General features: G+C 37.1%; 3 protein-coding genes, 2 long non-coding RNA genes and 1 pseudogene across 17 annotated transcripts; 1 reads left to right on the forward strand and 5 right to left on the reverse strand.

The window, feature by feature from the left end:
- Positions 1–161: 161 nt before the first annotated feature.
- LOC130988199 (uncharacterized) lies at positions 162–1,476 on the reverse strand. Its single transcript, XR_009090006.1, has 2 exons — positions 1,290–1,476; positions 162–781 (listed from the first exon to the last, which is right to left on the reverse strand). It is a non-coding gene; the product is annotated as an uncharacterized LOC130988199 (long non-coding RNA).
- A 213-nt stretch (positions 1,477–1,689) lies between these two features.
- LOC130990403 (uncharacterized) lies at positions 1,690–3,026 on the reverse strand. The gene is made up of 2 exons (XM_057914641.1): positions 3,002–3,026; positions 1,690–2,489 (listed from the first exon to the last, which is right to left on the reverse strand). Exons 1-2 carry the CDS (start codon positions 3,024–3,026, stop codon positions 1,690–1,692), a joined length of 825 nt encoding a protein of 274 aa, XP_057770624.1.
- On the forward strand, positions 2,650–4,113 carry LOC130988200 (chalcone--flavanone isomerase-like; annotated as a pseudogene).
- Positions 4,114–4,452: 339 nt separating this feature from the next.
- On the reverse strand, positions 4,453–5,271 carry LOC130990404 (uncharacterized). Its single transcript, XM_057914642.1, has one exon. The coding sequence runs from the start codon at positions 5,269–5,271 to the stop codon at positions 4,453–4,455; it is 819 nt and encodes a 272-aa protein (XP_057770625.1).
- A 6,973-nt stretch (positions 5,272–12,244) lies between these two features.
- On the reverse strand, positions 12,245–15,796 carry LOC130988201 (kinesin-like protein KIN-13B). Of its 13 annotated transcripts, XM_057911982.1 has the most exons (11): positions 15,333–15,768; positions 15,041–15,189; positions 14,788–14,851; positions 14,367–14,629; positions 14,057–14,167; positions 13,774–13,965; positions 13,663–13,682; positions 13,425–13,503; positions 13,081–13,158; positions 12,902–12,983; positions 12,245–12,646 (listed from the first exon to the last, which is right to left on the reverse strand). In XM_057911982.1, exons 6-11 carry the CDS (start codon positions 13,801–13,803, stop codon positions 12,483–12,485), a joined length of 453 nt encoding a protein of 150 aa, XP_057767965.1. In that variant the 5' UTR covers positions 13,804–13,965; positions 14,057–14,167; positions 14,367–14,629; positions 14,788–14,851; positions 15,041–15,189; positions 15,333–15,768; the 3' UTR covers positions 12,245–12,482. The 13 variants fall into 13 exon arrangements, 9 of the variants coding, with proteins under 9 accessions (XP_057767965.1, XP_057767970.1, XP_057767969.1 ...); XR_009090007.1 differs by lacking the exon at positions 13,663–13,682; XR_009090010.1 differs by lacking the exon at positions 13,425–13,503.
- A 2,809-nt stretch (positions 15,797–18,605) lies between these two features.
- Positions 18,606–19,896, reverse strand: LOC130988203 (uncharacterized). Its single transcript, XR_009090011.1, has 3 exons — positions 19,708–19,896; positions 19,525–19,576; positions 18,606–18,924 (listed from the first exon to the last, which is right to left on the reverse strand). It is a non-coding gene; the product is annotated as an uncharacterized LOC130988203 (long non-coding RNA).
- Positions 19,897–21,607: the final 1,711 nt, after the last annotated feature.

Here is a 21,607-nt window from a genome sequence, read left to right on the forward strand (position 1 = left end):
CAGACATCTTCAACTGACTGCTGAGATTTTCTTCTCAATCATAAAGCACAATGTTAAACAACAGCTACATTATTAGCTAAAGGCATGGTCCAGAACCAGACCTTGTGTTTCAATAAACCAAATAAAAACACTAGAAGCATAAGTAGGCCATGTGCCTGTCATTGAACTCTTAATTAACTCTCACATTATAGTGTTAATAGAAATTTCTAAGCACTGAACAATCAAAACATTGAGCTACAGAATATAACCAACATTGCACAAGTTGAAGAAGGCGTTAAGCAAGCACGCCACTCGCTTTACACGACAGATAAACATCATAAAGTTGGGGCATTATCTCAGTGTATCTCGACACATATTTGTCCAAGAACTTGCTCTCAACAGGAGAAATCACACTGCTCAAGTTCCAATCTTCCTCAACCAAACCCTCCAACACCAAGAGACGAACAACGGAGCACCTAGGAACTATCATCTCCTTCAGGCTATAGAAAAGAACTCGCGGAGACTTTGCAATCACTCTTGACTCCCGACCTAACTTGTTAACTAGAAAATCCATGGTTGCTGATATCTTCTTCTCGGATAAAAGCATACAAGAGGGATGCTTCTTAAATGCCATTCGAATATCATCCTCCGACCAGCCCCATTTACTATAAACTCCATTGCATTTGTCCCATACACTTCCTTCCCCCTTTCGCGCATATATTGCCAATATGAAGTTCGACTTCAACGGATCAAACCCTAACTACTTCACCTCATCAGCAACTCTCTTCAACTCGACACGATCCTGGAAGAAAATGTTGGTGCAATTTAGCAATGCAAAATTGATAAACTGTTGGGGCACACCTACCTCCCTCAACAAATCCACATTTGGTATAATCCTACTCTCAATATCAAGTTTAAAAATCCAAGACCCTCTCCTTAGAAGAGTATTAGCATTAGCAGCACCAATTATGCCCTTAATGTAGTTATAAACAGGTGCTACTCTACGTTTGAGCGATCTGGTTAGTAAGTCGGGGTATCTCGACACAATGGTGGGAATTTCCAGCTCAGAAATTCCGGTGGAGCGCAGAAATTCGAACTTGGGAGAGAGGGACATTTGGGGATCGTATACTAAAACCGCAGGAAATTTTGCGACTAAATTGGCGATTTGGGATCTAGTAAACCCTTGTTTTTCGAGGAATTTGAGAACAGCGATGGGTTTATCAGGGGCGTCAAATTGAACAAATTTAGAAGCGAAAATCGCCTTTTCCGGTGACAATCCACATGGATTTATAAGGTAGGATAAAACATACCCTTTTTGTAGCGTTTCCCCTCCCGAAATGGATGGAGAAAATGAGTTTTCTGTGCTTGCGAGAGTGGTTACTCCATTTCTACAAACCCAGATACTAGGGAAGCCTTCATTTTTTAGCAAACTTGAAAGAATTGAACGAAGCAACATTTGATTCTTACACCGGAGAAAATCTGGGGGTCGCTAATGGAATGAATCTTTGATTAATGGCTTCGATATATAAAGAAAATTAATCGATCGAATATTTATATTGTTAAATAATTTAAATTTTAGTTGTAAAATTTAATTAAAAAATTACTACTCATGAAAAAGTGCCCCTATTTACCCTTTTTTTTTTCCATGAAAAAGTGCTCCAGTTACCTTTATGTACATCCATACCCTTTAATTTTCAACTTATTTACAACTTATGCCCTACTCGTGTGACTGTGTCCGCACCCAAATGGAACACTTTTTCGTGGACAGAGGGAGTAGTATGTATTCTTAAAAATGCAGCATTTTACATTTAGATCACATTCGGACCAACCACACCTTCTGTAGACGCCCATTTTATGCTTCACAGTCGACTCAGACAATCTACCGAACACTTGGAGGGTGCGAACGAACACAACCTTCGACGGCGCGAGTCCCAATTCGGCAGCCCAATCAACACAGGCGCCGAACTTGTCCTGTTTCAGAATCATCATCGATGGCTTGTTCACTATCAACAAAGTGATTGAAGACTCGGGTACCCCTCTCTCTCTCAGAATACCGATGTTGGAATGAATCCTTTCCGGCCAGCCGTGTGTGAACGCCCTTGGACTGCTGAGAAACACGGCGACCACGTTTTTGTCAGATTGAACGTTGCTTTTCAAGTACTTGTACCATGGGGTGAAATAGTTGTCGAAGCTACGCCGCATCAGAAACGGGTATTCGGAGAGCTTCTGCGGCAAGGCGGCGGGCGGAACGCCGATTGAGCAGAAGAATTCGAGCTTCGGTGATATGGTTTTGTCGGCTCTGGATTGAAGAACGCCCGGCCATTTCCTGACGAGCCTGGAGATCTGAGCATTTGTGAATCCGTACCTTTTGAGTAGCTGCAATATTGTATCTGAATTCTCTCGCGATTTGATGCACAATTTCGCGGATACGAAGAAGGCGTCTTTCAACGACAATCCACATGAATTTGTGAGGTAACTGATGGTGAAACTGGCGTCGCCGCGGCTGAAATCTGAAGGTAATTATCGAGAGGAGAAATGCGCGACAAATTGTGGGGCGACGTTAATGGCATCTCTCGTCGGAACCCTAATCAGTCTGCTGCAATGAATAATTGCATACATTTGAATCACTTGATTCAAATCTACTGATTATCTATAATCAAGGAAAATCAAAAGTGCTGCAAATCGGTCGACCTCTAAGCTTATTTAAATTTCAACTCAACAAATATTTTAATTAGTAATGAGCTTATTAATATCAATATCTAATTAACTTTATTTGAAGCACTTTGTAACATCGGATCATTAGGTCACTAATTCGAGGTAAGTGCAATCGAATCGTAAGAAGGATAAGGATTATGAAAATAAGTGGTACCAGTGAATAATTATGATGTAGAATCAAATCTTTCTGATAATTAAACAAATGCTTATTTCCACCATAGTATTTAATTGGTTGAATATATTCATGAATGAACAGTGCTGGTAGGTAAAAGTCGTGGTGGCTATCGCCTAGCGTGACATTACTAACCTAACCTCAGCTCCCTACACCCCATTGTTATTAACCACCTTCATCTTCACCTTCACCTTCACCTTCAAGTCTGCAACATACTCCGACTGCGAGAAAATGTCTGCAACGCCAACCGTCGCACAGCTCCAAGTGGAATCCGTGGTATTCCCACCCACAGTGAAGCCACCGGGCTCCGACAAGACGTTATTCCTCGGCGGCGCAGGTTAGTCCCCTCTCATATCTTACGATCATACGTTTTCATTGTTTCGAGTGGCGGTCGTGGCTAATGTGCGCAGGGGTGCGAGGGATGGAGATCCAAGGGAACTTCGTCAAATTCACCGCCATCGCCATCTACATGGAGGGCACCGCCGTCCCCGCGCTCGCGCCCAAGTAGAGCGCCAAAACCGTCAATGAAATGGCCGATTCCGCCGACTTCATCCGCGAAATCATCGCCGGTAATGGCAACAGCCCTAGCAATTGTTTGCCACCATTTTTAACACTATTTGATGAAAAATCACAAATTTTGTTAGGTCCGTTTGAGAAACTGACGAAAGTGACGATGATTCTGCCGCTAACGGGGCAGCAATACTCGGAGAAAGTTGCAGAGAACTGCACTGCTTACTGGAAAGCAGTTGGGAAATACACAGATGCAGAGGGCAAAGCAGTAGAGGAATTTCTTCAAGTCTTCAAGGATGAAAGCTTCTCACCTGGGGCATCCATCCTCTTCACTCAATCACCTGCTGGCTCACTCACGGTAACCATTTCCCACCGTTGTTCGACTCAACGTCTGATTTTTGACAAAGTTTTGTCCTGCAGATTGCCTTCTCCAAAGATGGTTCCATTCCAGAGCAAGGCAAAGTTGTGATAGAGAACAAACTGCTAGCAGAGGCGATTCTCGAGTCCATCATCGGGAAGCAAAGAGTGTCGCCTACTGCAAGGCAGAGCTTGGCTGCGAGAGTTTCCGAGTTGTTGAAGCAGACTTCGCTCGCTGCTGAGGCACAATGAATCAAGAAACATGAATAAGATCATCACCATAAATAAAATTGTAATAGGCTTCGCATATGTTGGTATTCTGTAATTTTCACTCAAATTTGAATGCTTATCAGTAATCAATGATTGTGATTCTGCTGTTACCTGATTTCTCCACGGATGATTTCGTCTACCAAAGCTTCATCGTGACAACGAGCATGTTCTTATGCAGACATCTTCAACTGACTACTGAGATTTTCTTCTCAATCATAAAGCATAACGTTAAACAACAGCTACATAATTAGCTCAAGGCATGGTCCAGAACCAGACCTTTTGTTTCAATAAACCAAATAGAAACACTAGAAGCATAAGTAGGCCATGTGTCTGTCATTGAACTCTTAATTAACTCTCACGTTATAGTGTTAATAGAAATAACTAAGCACTGAACAATCAAAACATTGAGCTACAGAATATAACCAACATTGCACAAGTTGAAGAAGGCGTTACACAAGCACGCCACTCGCTTTGTACGACAGATAAACATCATAAAGTTGGGGCATTTTCTCAGTGTATCTCGACACATATTTGTCCAAGAACTTGCTCTCAACAGGAGAAAGCACACTGCTTAAGTTCCAATCTTCCTCAACCAAACCCTCCAACACCAAGAGACGAACAACGGAGCACCTAGGAACTATCCTCTCCTTCAGGCTATAGAAAAGAACTCGCGGAGACTTTGCAATCACTCTTGACTCCCGACCTAACTTGTTAACTAGAAAATCCATGGTTGCTGATATCTTCTTCTCGGATAAAAGCATACAAGAGGGATGCTTCTTAAATGCCATTCGAATATCATCCTCCGACCAGCCCCATTTACTATAAACTCCATTGCATTTGTCCCATACACTTCCTTCCCCCTTTCGCGCATATATTGCCAATATGAAGGTCGACTTCAACGAATCAAACCCTAACTGCTTCACCTCATCAGCAACTCTCTTCAACTCGACACGATCCTGGAAGAAAATGTTGGTGCAATTTAGCAATGCAAACTTGATAAACTGTTGGGGCACACCTACCTCCCTCAACAAATCCATATTTGGTACAATCCTACTCTCAATATCAAGTTTAAAAATCCAAGACCCTCTCCTTAGAAGAGTATTAGCATTAGCAGCACCAATTATGCCCTTAATGTAGTTATAAACAGGTGCTACTCTACGTTTGAACGATCTGGTTAGTAAGTCGGGGTATCTCGACACAATGGTGGGAATTTCCAGCTCCGAAATTCCGGTGGAGCGCAGAAATTCGAACTTGGGAGAGAGGGACATTTGGGGATTGTATACTAAAACCGCAGGAAATTTTGCGACTAAATTGGCGATTTGGGATCTAGTAAACCCTTGTTTTTCGAGGAATTTGAGAACAACGATGGGTTTATCAGGGGCGTCAAATTGAACAAATTTAGAAGCAGAAATCGCCTTTTCCGGTGACAATCCACATGGATTTATAAGGTAGGATAAAACATACCCTTTTTGTAGCGTTTCCCCTCCCGAAACGGATGGAGAAAATGAGTTTTCTGCGCTTGCGAGAGTGGTTACTCCATTTCTACAAACCCAGATACTGGGGAAGCCTTCATTTTTCAGCAAACTTGAAAGAATTGAACGAAGCAATCTTCCTTCGTTATGTCATGTCAATCTTCCACTCCATGAAAGAATTGAATGGAAGGGTCCGGTGAAGACCAAGACTATGAGCGTCAATCTTCCACTCCATGACTTTACAGTCATAGATTTCTCCTTTAGTCGGAACAATTTTTCTCTGCAACTTTGGAAACAATTGAAGCTTTTTCTCACAGTGAAGGCTGTGGAGATTTGTTAGTTGATGCAGAAAAAATCATGAAGACAACATGGTATAAATAGGTAGAATGTGAACCATGTAGAAGATGAAAAGGTTTTTCGAAAACTGTGCCTAAAATGCAATTGAAGAAAAATTTTGCGTTCGTCGTCACTGCGAGGGACTTTGAAAGGCATCATTACATTATGTCATGTCAATGAGCGTTTCAAGAAATTTTATTGCAGAGGCAAAAAGGTTGGATGGATTTTTGGCAATAAGATCAGGACAAGTTCAATCAAAACAGATTTTCACTTTATAAAAATTTTGTCCTTTTCGGATATTCCATATTCCAACAATTCCAACAATCAGTTAAAGTTTTTGAAAGAAACTGATCAGTTAGAGAAAAGGTTTTGAACTAAAAACTTAAAGCTCTATACTGAAATAACTGATTTTGAAAAATAAGCATTTAAAATACTTACTGATCAACTGATCATTGTAGTCAGTTGATACCACGTGATCCTGGTAGATTCATCAGGATGACTTCTTCTTCAGATGAGCATTCGGACTTCATTGCTTTCCACGTTGGCGATCGAGAGGCCGCAGTTGGTTGACCACCAGTCAGCATGACTGTTTGAGAAAATCTTCAAACACAGCATCACTCTTCAGGGTTGATGAGGCTGATCTTTGCACATAGATCATTGAACCTTTCTTCTGGAAGAGCCTTGGTCAGCAAGTCCGCTCTCTGAATAGCAGTGGGAATCCATTCCACAGAGACATTCTTCTTTTCGACATGATCACGAATGAAGTGATGTCGAATCTCAATATGCTTGACTCTGGTATGATGAACTGGATTCTGGGAGATTGCAATAACACTGGAGCTGTCGCAATAGATAGGAACTTCCTTTTCGCCGATCCCATAGTCCTTTAGTTGATGGACTAACCACAGGATTTGTGAACAGCAGCTTCCGGCAGCAACATATTCAGCTTCAGTTGTAGAGGTGGCGACTGAAGTCTGCTTCTTTGAAAACCAAGAGATGAGCTTGTTGCCTAGGAATTGACAAGTTTCGGAGGTTGATTTGCGATCAAGCTTGCATCCACCGAAGTCTGAGTCTGAATATCCGGTGAGCTTGATGTCGTCGTCTGCTGGATACCACAATCCTAGATTGGGTGTGCCTTTGAGATATCTCAGAATTCGCTTAGCTGCATCCAAATGAGCTTCCTTAGGATCTGATTGATATCTTGCACATACCCCGACTGCAAATGCGATATCTGGTCTGCTCGCAGTCAAATACATCAAAGATCCAATGATTTCTCTGTACTTCTTCGAATGAACAGAGCTTCCTGCTGAATCTGGATCAACTTTCCAGTTTGTATTCATTGGGATCTTGACTGACTTCATGTGCTGAATACCGAACTTAGCTATCAGCTCCTTGGCATACTTGGACTGGCTGATCAGTATTCCTTCGTTGGTCTGCTTGACTTGCAATCCGAGGAAGAAATTCATTTCTCCCATCATGGACATTTGAAACTTGTTGGTCATGATGTCAGCAAACTTCTTGCACATGTGTTCGGATTTGGATCCGAAGATTATGTCATCGACATAAATTTGAACAAGCAAGAGATCTTCTCCTTCTTTGAGAGTGAACAAAGTTCTGTCCACAGATCCCTTTTTGAAGCCTTGTTCAACCAGATACTCCGAGAGAGTATCATACCACGCTCTTGGTGCTTGCTTCAACCCATAGAGCGCTTTCTTCAACTTGTACACCTTTTCTGGTCCAGCAACCTCAAACCCTGGAGGTTGTTCTACATAGACTTCATCTGTGAGCACTCCATTGAGAAATGCACACTTGACGTCCATTTGGTGTACCTTGAAACCTTTGTGAGCTGCGAAGGCTAAGAAGAGTCTGACTGCTTCCAATCTGGCAATTGGGGCAAACGTCTCGTCGTAGTCGATTCCTTCTTCTTGACTGTATCCTTTAGCCACAAGCCTTGCTTTGTTTCTCACAACGTTTCCTTCTTCGTCTTCCTTGTTCTTGAAAATCCATTTCAAGCCAATCATCTTTGCATCGTCTGGTCGATCCACAAGCTCCCAAACTGAATTCCGGTTGAATTCATTGAGTTCTTCTAGCATTGCGATGACCCATTGAGTAGACTTCAGAGCTTCTTCAATATCCTTGGGCTCTGTAGTTGATAAGAAACAGCTGAAATTCTTATCTTCGTTGATGCTGTTCTGGTTGATGTCGAAGACGAGGTTGCACATTGATCTCCGAGTCTTGACGCCTTCTGATGGTTCTCCAATGATGTTCTCCTTTGAGTGGAGTTCAAACCATCTTCGATACTTCTTGATTTCTTCAGGGGAAGGTGGGGCTTCTTCAGTCAGAATGGCTCTGGGGTGTTGAGCACCTTCTGGAGCAGGGGAGAGTTGAGCTGGGGCGGCTTCTGCGCGTTCAACTCGAACTTCAGCGATTTGGGTTTCCCCTTGACTGATGCCGTCTGCATTGGCTCCAGTCTGAACTTCAGACCTTTGGTTGATTTTCTGATACTGAAGCATTTCAGCATCTTCATCTTTGCCAGGTCACCACACGAAGACAGTAGAGGGCTCGATGTTGTGGCTTTCAGCTTTGGAACCTTCAGCGATCTGAATATCCTTTTCAGCATCTTGTTCCCTGAAACCATCTGTAGACTCATCAAAGATCACATGAGGTGTTTTTTCTACACAAAGAGTTTGAGTATTGAACGCTCGATAGGCTTTGCTTGAACGTTCTGTTCCAGAGTATCCAAGGAAGACTCCTGGATCAGCCTTGCTATCGAAAGTGTTCAACCTCTTCTTATCATTATTGTGTATGAAACACTTAGAACCGAAAGCATGAAAGTAGGCAATCGATGGCTTTCTGTTCTTCCATAACTCGTATGGAGTTCTTCCATGTCTCTGAGTAAGAAATGAGCGATTTTGCGTGTAGCATGCGTTGTTGACTGCTTCGGCCCAAAACTTCAATGGGAGTTTTGACTCGGCTAGCATCGTCCTTGCTGCTTCCTTTAGAGACCGGTTTCTTCTTTCTGCAACTCCGTTCTGCTGTGGAGTTCTTGCTGCAGAAGTTTGATGACTGATTCCTTGTTCATCACAATACTTACGAACGACAGTATTGAGGAACTCAGTCCCACGATCTGATCTGATGTTGATGATGTTGACTTCCTTTTCAACGCTCAGTCTTCTCAGCAGCTTTGGCAGTTCCTCCAGTGTCTCTTTCTTCTTGAAGAGGAAGATAACCCAAGTGTATCGTGAATAATCATCAACGACTACTAAGGTATACTTCCTACCGTTGTAGCTTCTTGGAGTGATCGGGCCAAACAGATCCATGTGAAGTAGATGCAGAATCCTTCCAGAGGAGTGTCCTGACTTTGACTTGAATGATGTCCGAGTCTGCTTTCCTCTGAGGCATGCTTCACATTCTTGCTTCTTCTGGAACACAATAGAAGGAAGACCTTCTACCAGTTGATGTTTAGCAAGTTTGTTGATCGTCTTGAAGTTGAGATGGTTGAGTCTCTTGTGCCATAGCCAACTGAGCTCCGAGCTGCTCTTGCTGATGAGGCACGTTTCTGGTGGGCTGTCTTCCCAAGAAACAACGTAGAGACTCCCTTGTCTGAATCCTTTCAGAACCACCTTCTTCTGATTGTTAGGTCCGGGGGGTCTCGAATAGGTGTATGGGGGGAGGGAATACACCTATAGGCTATTTTTACAACAATCTACCGACCTCAATCAGAGGGATCTCAGTCAGAGATTAAAGCGAAACTTTACATGCAAACAAGACACCTGTTTTACCGAAATTAGTTTTGACCAACAGGGTTGACGACTGATACTGAAAGTTCTTCAGTAAAGAGTTATCAGTTAAGTCACTGGAACTTAACTGATCCACGTAAGGGCTTCAGTCGTGTTTGCAAAGATAGAGATGATATCACTCTTCCTTACTATCAGAGGATAGTTCAGTCAGATTGATATCATACGCAGCGGAAATTAAACTTAGTTTCGAATAGCCTCGGTGGAGCAGATAGTTGGATTAAGGTTTCTCTTTCCTGTTAGTCAGTGTTCAGTTTTATCAATTGAAATCACACAAGTATTGAATGTAAAGATGAAAGTTGTAAATAACACAGAGACTTTTACGTGGTTCGGAACAACCCTTTTCTACATCCACGGCTGGTTGATCAGACCAACAATCCACTCCGCAAGTGCTTGCCTGGTGCACTGCAAACCGTACCCATGTGCTTGCCTGGTGCACACAACAGTAAACTGAAGATAAACTCTCTTCAGCACCCACACACCTCGCGTAGGATTTCCCTGCTAAGCACACCTCGTGCTCAGACTTTCCACTCAGAGTTCAGAGTACCTTCCTGAACTCCGAATCACTCAAACACTCTTATGGAGGAGAGGTTTAAACGAGTGCCAACTATACTTACAAAGAACAAGTTCTTTGAAGCAAGTTTGACCTTTGGCTTCTGGGTAAATAGATATATGCCTAGGGTCTAAGAGAATGTATGTAATCAGTAGAGACTGATTTTGGCTTTGGAATTCTCTTCTTCGATTCAAGCTTTGGGCGGTTAAGCTTTAGGCTGAGTAGCAATTTCGGCAGAGCTTCAGCTTATGTCGTTGAATCGGTGAAGATTGAAGTGATCCTCGAGCGCTATTTGTAGGAGAACTCTTGAATAGATCCGTTGGCGTAAATCGTCCTCAAGATTTCTTCCGTTGGAGAGCAATTCGAATTTGGGCTGAGGATTCAATCTTCGAGGTTCCTTGTCTGTGTGGAAACGGCTCTCTTTGATGGACATGAGAAGTGACATCTCTGAAAAGTAACCACCAGATAGGAATGACCTCTGCAGAGATAAGATATTGTGATATCTCTGCATTTAATGCGGCTGTACTTGTGCGTACGTGGCTTCCTCTGAACGTTGGAAGATCAGTCCTAGGAGGAATGTTCAACTGATACTTGACTTTAGTATCAGTCCATTGCGCGCATTAAATAATCAGTCTTCAACTGATTCTTCAACTGATACTTCAGTTGGTAACTCCAGTCTTCAGTCTTCATTCTTCATTCTTCAGTCTTCAGTCTTCGACACCGCGACTAAACTAGAAACGAACTCTAACACTTGAGTTCAAAACGATTCTAGTCTATTACAACTAAGTCCTATGATTTTTGGTATCATCAAAACAAGGGTTAGGATATTCCACAAGGTTCCCAACATATATATATATATATATATATATATATATATATATATATATATATATATCTCGGGTAGGGATCCATAGAGAATTACTATATAGTTAAGAATAGAGAATAAGTATATACCATTGGATCTGTAGAATCCGACGGCCATCAATTAGCGTGTTTGAATTATTTAAAACATTGCATATTCATTAAAAACGAACTTTTAATTCAAATAGGGGTAAATATGTAAGTTTCGTTGAAATGGTAACTACTCTATCCCTATTTCACCGCCATTCACGACGGCTGAAACTTGGTAAGGTTTGTGTGCTTTAAATTTTTTTTTCAAATATTCATAAACAATTTAACAATCTGCAATCGTTAATCTTAATTTTTCGTGGGTCAAATTTGCAGGTAATTTTGTTAAATAATTTGCAAGGAATTTTCGTGGGTCAATTTTCGTGAATAATATTATTGATATCTGATTCAGAATTCTAAAAATATCACTACTAGAAAAACGCTCATAGATAACGGATTTTATCCGTTATCTATGAGCAAAAAAAGCGTTGTGTATAGTGGTGTTATCTATTATAGGTGTCATACACAACGGTTTAAAAACCGTTATCTATGAAGGGAAAAGATAACAGTACAACCACACATACATAACGGTTATAAAACCGTTATCTATGAAGGGAAAAGATAACAGTACAACCACACATACATAACGGTTATAAAACCGTTATCTATATTGATTATACATAACGGTTTTCGACTGTTATGTATTATAATTTATCCGTTATCTATTCCATAATATATATTTTTTCATATTATAGTTAACAGTTTTTTATACTTTTTATAACGGTTTAAACCGTTATCTTTGTAAGAAAAAGATAACGGTTTTCGACTGTTATGTATTAGAATTAATCCGTTATGTATTATATAATATTTCTTTTTTCTCATAACATAGTTAACAGTTTTTTATACTTTTTATAACGGTTTAAACCGTTATCTTTGTAAGATATAGATAACGGTTTTCCACTGTTATGTATTAGAATTTATCCGTTATGTATTATATAATATTTTTTTTCCATATTATAGTTAACAGTTTTTTATACTTTTTATAACAGTTTAAACCGTTATCTTTGTAAGGCATAGATAACGGTTTTTTGTACCTTTTATAACGATTTTAACCATTATCTTTAATATTTAATATTTTTTTCTCAATTTTTATGTTATTTATATAAAGAAATAAATAAATAACTTTAAAACAACAAAATGATAAAATCAACAATAACAATATTATATATTATCCAAAATATTCGTACATTATCATCCGAATGAACCAAGTATCAAGTACATATGATCATTGCATATTTCGATTCAAAATTGAAAGTACCAACTATCTTATAGCTAAAACAAAAATCTATCATATTATGTGTTCTAGCACCAAGTCCTCAAGAACTTGTTGAGATTGCACTGGAGGGTGAAAGCCAACAAAAAACCCAGAAAACAGCTTACTTCCTATCACTGAGCAGATCGAAGAGTTTCCCCCCATATATCTCAAAGAAGCTGACAAACAACTGAAAGCCTTGGTTCCTGTAGGTATGATGAATGAGCCTCAAGATGTCTCTCACTGCTCTAAGGGGCAGTGGCTTCATTGTATATGTTTTGCCACTTCCTGATAAATTAGAGATTGATGAAATTTTGAATAGGAGAAAGTAAACACAAAAAAGGGATGCAGAAACTAATGATGACATCAAAGAAAAAGAAAAAGGTTTTATCAAGACTTTTCTTTTTGGGTTCTGGTTGAGTTTAGATACTAAAATCATTTCAAGATTGATACTCTACATAGAGGAAATTAAAACAAGTCAGACAACAAATAGAAAGTATACAGCACACAATTCCACCTGATTATAGGATAGCAAGTTATTACCTGTTTGCCCATAAGCAAAGCAAGTAGCTTTCGTACGTTGGAAAATTATGGGAATGATAGGCTCTACAGTTTCATGATATACCTAAAGAAATTAAATGTGAGCCAGAATTAAGTAAATACTATTACAGTACAAGATCCACTTCAGGTTAATATAGATTCATTTCATGGGATATAATTACCTCATCATTTGACACTTCTTCGTTTAGTACAGCATCAAATACAAATTCATGTTTCTCCAAATATTCTGTTAGGTCAACCTGCAGCACATTAAGACTCAAAAGTCTCAAATTTATGAAAAATGAGTATACAGATTATACCAGTTGAATAGGCAAGGAATGACCCTGTCTAATTAACATTTGATTGGAGAAACGGTCATTTAAGGAAGGAGTTTCCCATAGAGTTCATATAGGAAAACTTGAGACTCAAAAGTCTCAAATTTATGAAAAATGGGTATGCAGAATGACCCTGTCTAAACATTTGATGGAGAAACAGTCATTTGAAAAATAATATCACAAAAACCTACTTCTTCTTCACCACCATACAGCTCATCTAATGCCTTTTTCATATCTTCTTTTGTCACTCGTTCATCATCAAACTTATACCTGAGAGACATTTAGGATTATTTGTTGTATGCAATTCAAAAACAAAAACCATTTACATGATGTGTCCATAAAATATTAATTTGCCCGATCATTACTGGAGATATTACTATCCTATATATAAAGAAACGAGGGAGAATGATGATTGAGAATTCCACCAACCAGCCAGTTAATCTGAGCTTCTGCATACAAAATATATGTCCTCCATGACCATCCTACCATTTGGGTTAATAAAGAAATAATATTATGAATCATAAAACAGGAATTCCTTACATCCTGTAGGAACCTGCTCAAGCATTGCATGCCACGACACGGGATTCCCTGCTAATGTGCTAATGCACCTTGTACCAGAGCATCTTCATCCATGCACTTCAAGTTCTGATACTGGAGTTGGTGCAGCGCTGGGCTGCATTCAACCAAATGTAATTGCAAAGAAGCTGTGAAATTCTTGAACTTGGATACACCCTAAATGACAAGATACCAACAGTCAAAATATGAACAAACAAAGTTGCACTTCTATAAATTATATAAACCGACATCAGAGCCTAAGCCATACACGCAGAAGATCGGCCATCAGAGTTCCTCTGCCCGGTCCAAGCTCGACTAGGTTGATCCTATCAGGCTGTCCCATTTGCTCCCATAGGCACACTGCCCAAACACCAATCAACTGAAGGAACACAGCCAGATTATTGAGCATCATATGCAAACTGCATTAACTACTCCACAACTACTTCATCTAAGCCATTAATCTTGCTAGAGTGGTGAAAATTCTATTGCTTAAGCCATTAAAATACAGAGGCAAACAATAACAATCATCAAAACTGATATTGCTTATAATCATTAAAACTATAGAACTGAAAAATGACCTCTCCAAACATCTGGCTGACTTCCGGGGACGTAATGAAGTCCCCCTTGGCTCCAAAGTCCAAAAACATCACGATTCATGTAAAATCCGGCTTTCGGATTTGTTAAAACTTCCTCCATGTACTCAGCAACTGGAATGGTAGAAAATCTCATCATCGGTCAGTGTATAGAGGTTACGTACTCTTCTATCAGCATCAGGTGACAGGTATTTGCCATCATCTCTATCAAGATCAAGTTGAAGAGGGAACTCATAGTGATCATTTATCTGTCATTGACATCAAGAAATTAGGTTACTCACCTGTACAGTTGTTCGGAAATATAAAGTGCAAAGACTACAAAGTACAAATGCACCAGCAATCACAGCTAAAACAGGTACTAAAATAAAAAATTCATATACAACAATGAAATGGAAGCGCAGATTACTTGAGCGAAGCTCACGGGCAAGTACTTGAAGCTCACGGGCAAGTACTTGAGCGAGATGTTGCCGCTGACAACGGAAGAGCAGAAAATCAAGCTGAGTAATAAGCAAGACTCACAAAGATTCGAGTAAAATTCATCACACAGCTATACACATTATACAATAACAGAGTAAAATTTGAAACAAATTCAAGCAAATTTGAAATTCTAATTCCAAAAACTTCCTACTGTAATTCTAATTCTGAAAGAGAGGGCTTACCGTGTGTGTGCGGTGTGCATGAGTTGCCAGTGGACAGACGGACGGCGGTCTGAAAAGGAAGCGGCGCGGCAGATCGTGGAGGCGCGCGAAGACTGGAGTCTGGAAAACCCTAACCCATCTTTCTGACCCGTTTCTTCTCTTCATCACAGCTAGGGTTTGAAAACCACAAATCCCAAATATGAAAATCCATGAATTAATCCCAAATTTGCAAATTTATAACATATAAAAATTAGAAGAACAATATTAGAGAAGAGAAATGACATAGCGGGATTAAAAGTCAAGCAATAGAAACCATGGCCACAAATCTAGGATTTGGCGTCAATATTCCAGGAGCAGGCGGTGCAAGTCAGAGCGAGGCCGACCGAGGTGGAGCGAGGCAGAGCTTGCTGGCAGGGTGGACGGAGGCTCACAAAGGAGGCGTGAACGGAGGCAGACCGGAGGTACGGCGGACCTGGGGAAAGCAGACGGAGGCGCAGAAGACCAGGGCACGACAGACTGGAGTAGTGGAGTGGCGGACAAGAGAGAAAGAGAGTGTTAGGGTTTGGTTAGGTGGGGAATTATACGCTGATTTTGGGGCAGACGGAGGCAGACCGAGGGCGCGATGGACTGGGGGAGCTGGATGAAGGCGCGGTAGATCGGGGGCGCGGCGGACTCGGGGAAGGCGCGGCGGACTCGGATTTGGGGGGAGGCGAAGGTTAGGGCTGATAATATTTTCAAATTTTAGGAACCGAAATCTTTTTCTTTTTTCTTTTGTTTAATTTTTATTATTCAATTTTGGGTATTTAGGTTTCTAATAATATTTTCAGATTTTATTTAAGTGTTATTTAATAAAAAAAATGTTATGAGTTTTTTTTTTTATTTCTCAAAGTCTATATTTAGGAATAAATTCACATTTTAGGATAAACAATTTATTTGTTATTTTTTAATATAATATAATATAATATAATATAATATAATATTATTTTAAAAAAATTAACAAAAAAAATTATACATAACAGTTTTTAGAGACGCTCATACATAACGGTTCAAAAACCGTTGTAAATGACTCTTATACATAACGGTTCTTTAACGTTATAAATAAACCGTTATAAAAGATGGTCATAGATAACGGTGGCACAACGGTTTTGTAATACCGTTATGTATGCAACTAATAGATAACGCAAAAACATAACGCATTTGTTCAAACCGTTATCTATGCATATAGACAACACTACATAGATAACGGATTTTTCGAAAACCGTTATCTATTCCTAAAAGTGCGCTCATACATAACGGTTTTTGAAAAAAACCGTTATCTATGCACTGTTATGTATGTAAACTTTTGTAGTAGTGTATTTAACATAAAATATTTCAAACAAGCGTAAAAAAATTACGAACATCTAAATAAAATATTCGAATTTTTCTTCCGACATAAAATATTTAACTTAAAACATTTCGAACAAGCGTAAAAAAAATTAGAATATTTAATTACGAACATCTAAAATAAAATATTCTAATTTTTTTTGCTGACATAAAATATTTAACAAAGAACTTTTCAAAGAAGCCTAACAAAATTACGAACGTCTAAATAAAATATTTGAATTTTTTTGTCACATAAAATATTTAACATAGAACTTTTCGAACAAGCATAATAAAATTACGAACATCTAAATAAAATATCCAAGTTTTTCTTGCTGACATAAAATATTTTGTTCAGTGATTTATAAAAATGGATTAGCATGAAGCTTTTCGAATGAACGTCATAAAATTATAAACATTCGAGTAAAGAAGTCTGAATATTGATATTTGATTGAGAATTGTAAAAATATTTAACATAATTTTTTTTGAATAAGCGTAACAAAATTACGAACATTTAAATAAATTATTCGAATATTTTTTATGAATATGGTGTAAGAGTTTACTGAATAAGTAACATTTATACGAATAAATCAATAAGTTATACTGAATAAATAATATAATAATATGAAAAAATCTACTAATATTTTGAATATTCAATTACATATTTTTACCACATCAACAAATGGAGGATGATCGAGTAAGCAAAAATGATAATTCTTCAAAATGTAATGTAAACATATATAAATAACGTATTGAACTGAAAAACTTGATTAAAACAAATTGAAAACAAATTATGCTTAATGTAAACCTAGGTATTAAAAGCGGCTAAAAAATAAGTAAAAAACTAAAAAAATATATATGAAATTTAACTACCTAAAATATCAAGATTCGGTCAACTATGATTGCATATTGGGCGGTTACAATTTAAAAGCCAATTACTAAGACACCCTTTCGTATAATAATCTATTTCATTAAATTGAATTATCAAAACCGTCGGATCATCCATATCTAAGGGTGGATATTAATTCTCTATTCTCTAAAAAAGATGTATTCTCTATGGATCCATTCTCTCTCTCTCTCTCTCTCTCTCTATATATATATATATATATATATAGAGGGAGGGTCATGTGAGAATGACATATTTTTATGACACCTAAGAATTAATCATAGCCATCTAATTTGTGAATCTAACGGCTGGATATGCTATTCACATTCAACCTATAAATATATGCTTAAAGGGTAATTATGTATTTCATCAATTCACCAAATCTGTTACTTTCCTTATTTCATGCAAATGATATCACATAATTATGGTATTTTACGTGTTGGTCAAACAAACATATCTTTGAATCTAACCCACTAACTCACGAAAATATGTTTGTGATTTTATCTTTTATTAATAAAAATTTCAAAGCCATTTAGAACATGTAACTTACGCATAGTTTTAACAATGTCTGACGAAGGTTAGTAATCGGTTGTTCATGTCTTAATTCCATCATCATTTGTTGCTTAATTATTTACGTGGATCTCAGTTTTCTTTTATATTCTTTAAATTGTTTTGTTTTCAACACTTGAATTCTAATGTTTTAATTCACTTTGAATGTTTTATGAGTTTGATTCACATAACAATTACTAAGTTTGATTTAAAAGTGAATTCCACTTTCATGTTCTTAGTAATCGGTTGTTCATGAGTTTGATTCACATAACAATGTTCTTAGTGTTCATGTGAATATAAAAGTGAATTCTGATTGTTCAGGCAACAAATGAGGATGAAAAGTTAAATCAGACTGAGTTTGATTCAAGTGTCGAACAACAAAAGTGAATTCTAATTGGATTAAATGTTTCATGAGTTTGATTCTTATTTTATGTAATTTTAAATACCTTTATGGTCATTCGAATATTTTTATCGGCAAAGTTGTTCAATCATTGCGTATAGTTTTATTCAGCAAAACAATGAATGTAATTATTCATGTTGTTGTTGCTCATATTCATGTTATTCACACCCCAATCATATTCATGTTGTTCATTCGAACACAGTAAGAATCTCAAAATAGAATTATTCACATGAACAACATTCATGCCCATTCTTTCTATGTTCACATGTTTAAGTGTTAAACAATGGAACATATTAAAAAATTTCAACATATATTTATTCATAACCACATGCGAGCAAATTAGAACAACCAATATGCATAAATTAGATTCCAATTTGTCAAATGTAATAACGGGTCTTTGACCTATAGAAAAATGGCCTAAAACATAAAAATTGTTTAATGTCTAACACTTATTCATGAAAATTGAGTTGTATCATCCAAGCAAGACGTAGTTAGCATTGAAGTTGCTATTCTTGCACAACTCCAGACAATGTGCAGCCGCATATTTCAGCAGCTTCCCCCTCACATCATTGAACTCGCAACTCAAAATTGTGCCACAATATTAAACTCGCATACAGCTCATATGACATGGAGACGATGACGACATTCCACACTTCCAACTTGTTGAACCATCTCCCATAAAAGTCTCCAAATGGCGCATGAGGTATAACCCTGTGAAAAATTAGGCATAGTAATGAAAAATCGATGTATATTGAAACATGAACAAATCTCGAATTAAACTCAGAGCAATATTTATATTCGTTTTTAGCCATGCATAATGATGAATATTTTTTCTTACGCTATATTCATCGAACATTATATACATGAACAATTCAAAATACTATTCAAACGTAATATATTCATAGCTATAGTAATCAACGAACAACTCCATAACATATTCATGTTTACACTAAATATTCACACAAGTACAACGCATATCCAAATTATGTTCATGCACAAAATGAAACGAACAAATACTGATATTTTTTTTAAGCGCAAATACTGGTATATTTATACAACCAAAAAATCACTCATGAACAACTCACATGAATAAGGCTTGCTCGTATTCATAGTTATACTCCTAGTATATTCCAGACATTAACAACACAAGTTTATATTCAAACTCATTTTATTCATGGAAGAAAGAAGTCATGAACAAAGCAAACTCCAGATTCAAACCCATAATATTCATGTCAAATATCGAACATGCATGAACAAATACTTTCATGAACAAAACATCTAAGCACATGAACAATAAAATATTCTTCTTACGACAATGGCCCGAATAAGCATTTTTCCCAGTGAAACCCGACACTGTCTGCATCTGCACAATTAATTAAAATATGTTCGTCGAAAAAAATCCCCTTTAAATTAAAATATCTCAGCGGTAAACAATTCCTATTCACGTCGCCAGAAATCCACAAAATAATATTCAGAGAGGTGTAAAATACATACATTCATAGAAGATGAGTCGCCGGATGTTGGATCGACCAACCTTTGACCTCCGCGTCGATGAACAGCGGCGTTCTAAGGATGAGTCGCCGGATGTTGGATCTTGGAAAAACTTCTTATTCCTCGATAATGGCAGACGAATTCTATGAGGAAGAAGGGGTAAATCTGCGTTTTAGAAGGGGCAAATCCCAATCAAGTTTTCACCTTAAGTCAACAGTAATTTAGGGATCTAAAATCTTGCCTTTTTTATTCACAAGAATAATTACTTATTAGCCCTTTTACACAAAATTCGGTTGTTACATTTTGGTAGGTGATTTAATTTTTAATTATCATCTATTAATTAGAACCATTGGATTAACATTAATCAATGGTGTATGATTGTTCTTAGGTGTCACAAATTCCTAAATTCTCACTTGATCCCATCCATATATATATATATATATATATATATAGGGGAGGGCTACGGTAAAAACACTTCTTAAAATATAACTATAAACGTTTTTTAATGTACGAATTTTATCCAACAGGGTTACGAATTCATCAAACATGGTTACGAATTGTGAAAAATAATTTTTTTGCTACCTTTGGGATTCGAACCCAGGACCACGAATTCATCCAACAGGGTTACGAATCAACCGTAGATCTTGATGATCTAAGGGCTGAAAATCATTTATATTTTATACACTTAAGAGTGTTTTTATTCTAACACTCCCCTATATATATATATATATATATATATATATATATATATATATATATATATAGGGAAAAGTTCTATTGAGAAGCATAAATATTTTGAGAAATGAGAAGAAATCATATCCATTGAATTTTGACAATCGAACGGTTTAGATGTAGTCTGATTTTACACAGCGTCTAACTATGAAAGGATATATAGGTAAATTACTATTTACCAAATCTTGTAATTACCGCAATAAGCTTTTCTTAGTTATGGAAGATCTTAATGTGTAGATACGTTAGATAGCGGTTATGCATTCCACTGTTGACTTTTTTTCTTCTGCCACATTCATTCAACTAAACATGTAGATTTGTTCCTCAATTGATTAGATAAAAAAAATTGTAATTGTTTCGGACATATTTTATATCAACATTAAGCGAAATTATCTTGAACGTATATTGCTTACACATAAACAGCAAAAATTTTATATTTAAAATATACCAGTACTATTTTAATTATGTAAAATTTTATCACTTCATCGAAACAAACAACATAATGTACTTGTATAAACATTAAATATTTCTGACAATTTTTTAAGTACGTTTAAAAAGTATCGAATAATATTTTGTTGAACATGATGATAACACTCATGAACATGCATTAAAATAGTTTATTAATTATGATGAACATATTCTAAATGAACATAACTCAATTTTTTTAATGAATAATTTATTAATTATGATGAACATATTTTAATGATTTGATGAACATATTTTACTACTTTGAACGCAATTTGTTGAACAAATAGTTATATCATTTGAACTTTGGTAGACTTTCCCGGATTGATAGACATATTTTACTGATGAACATGCATTAAAATAGTTTATTAATAATGATTAACATATTTTACTGATTTGATGAACATATTCTAAATGAACATAACTCAATTTTTTCTATGAATAATTTATTAATTATGATGAAAATATTTTATTGATTTGATGAACATATTTTACTAATTTGAACGCAATTTACTGAACAAATAGTTATATCATTTGAACTTTGGTAGACTTTTTCAGATTGATGAAATTATATTTTCGTTTAGTATAATGAATTTTTAATCGTTTTGTATGAACAAATAGTTATAGCCTTTGAACTTTATTGAACAAATCTCATTTTCTAGATGAACATAACTCAATTTTTGCAATGAATAATTTATTAATTCTGGTG

Source organism: Salvia miltiorrhiza, chromosome 6 (genome assembly GCF_028751815.1).
Source record: "Salvia miltiorrhiza cultivar Shanhuang (shh) chromosome 6, IMPLAD_Smil_shh, whole genome shotgun sequence".
NCBI lineage: Eukaryota > Viridiplantae > Streptophyta > Magnoliopsida > Lamiales > Lamiaceae > Salvia > Salvia miltiorrhiza.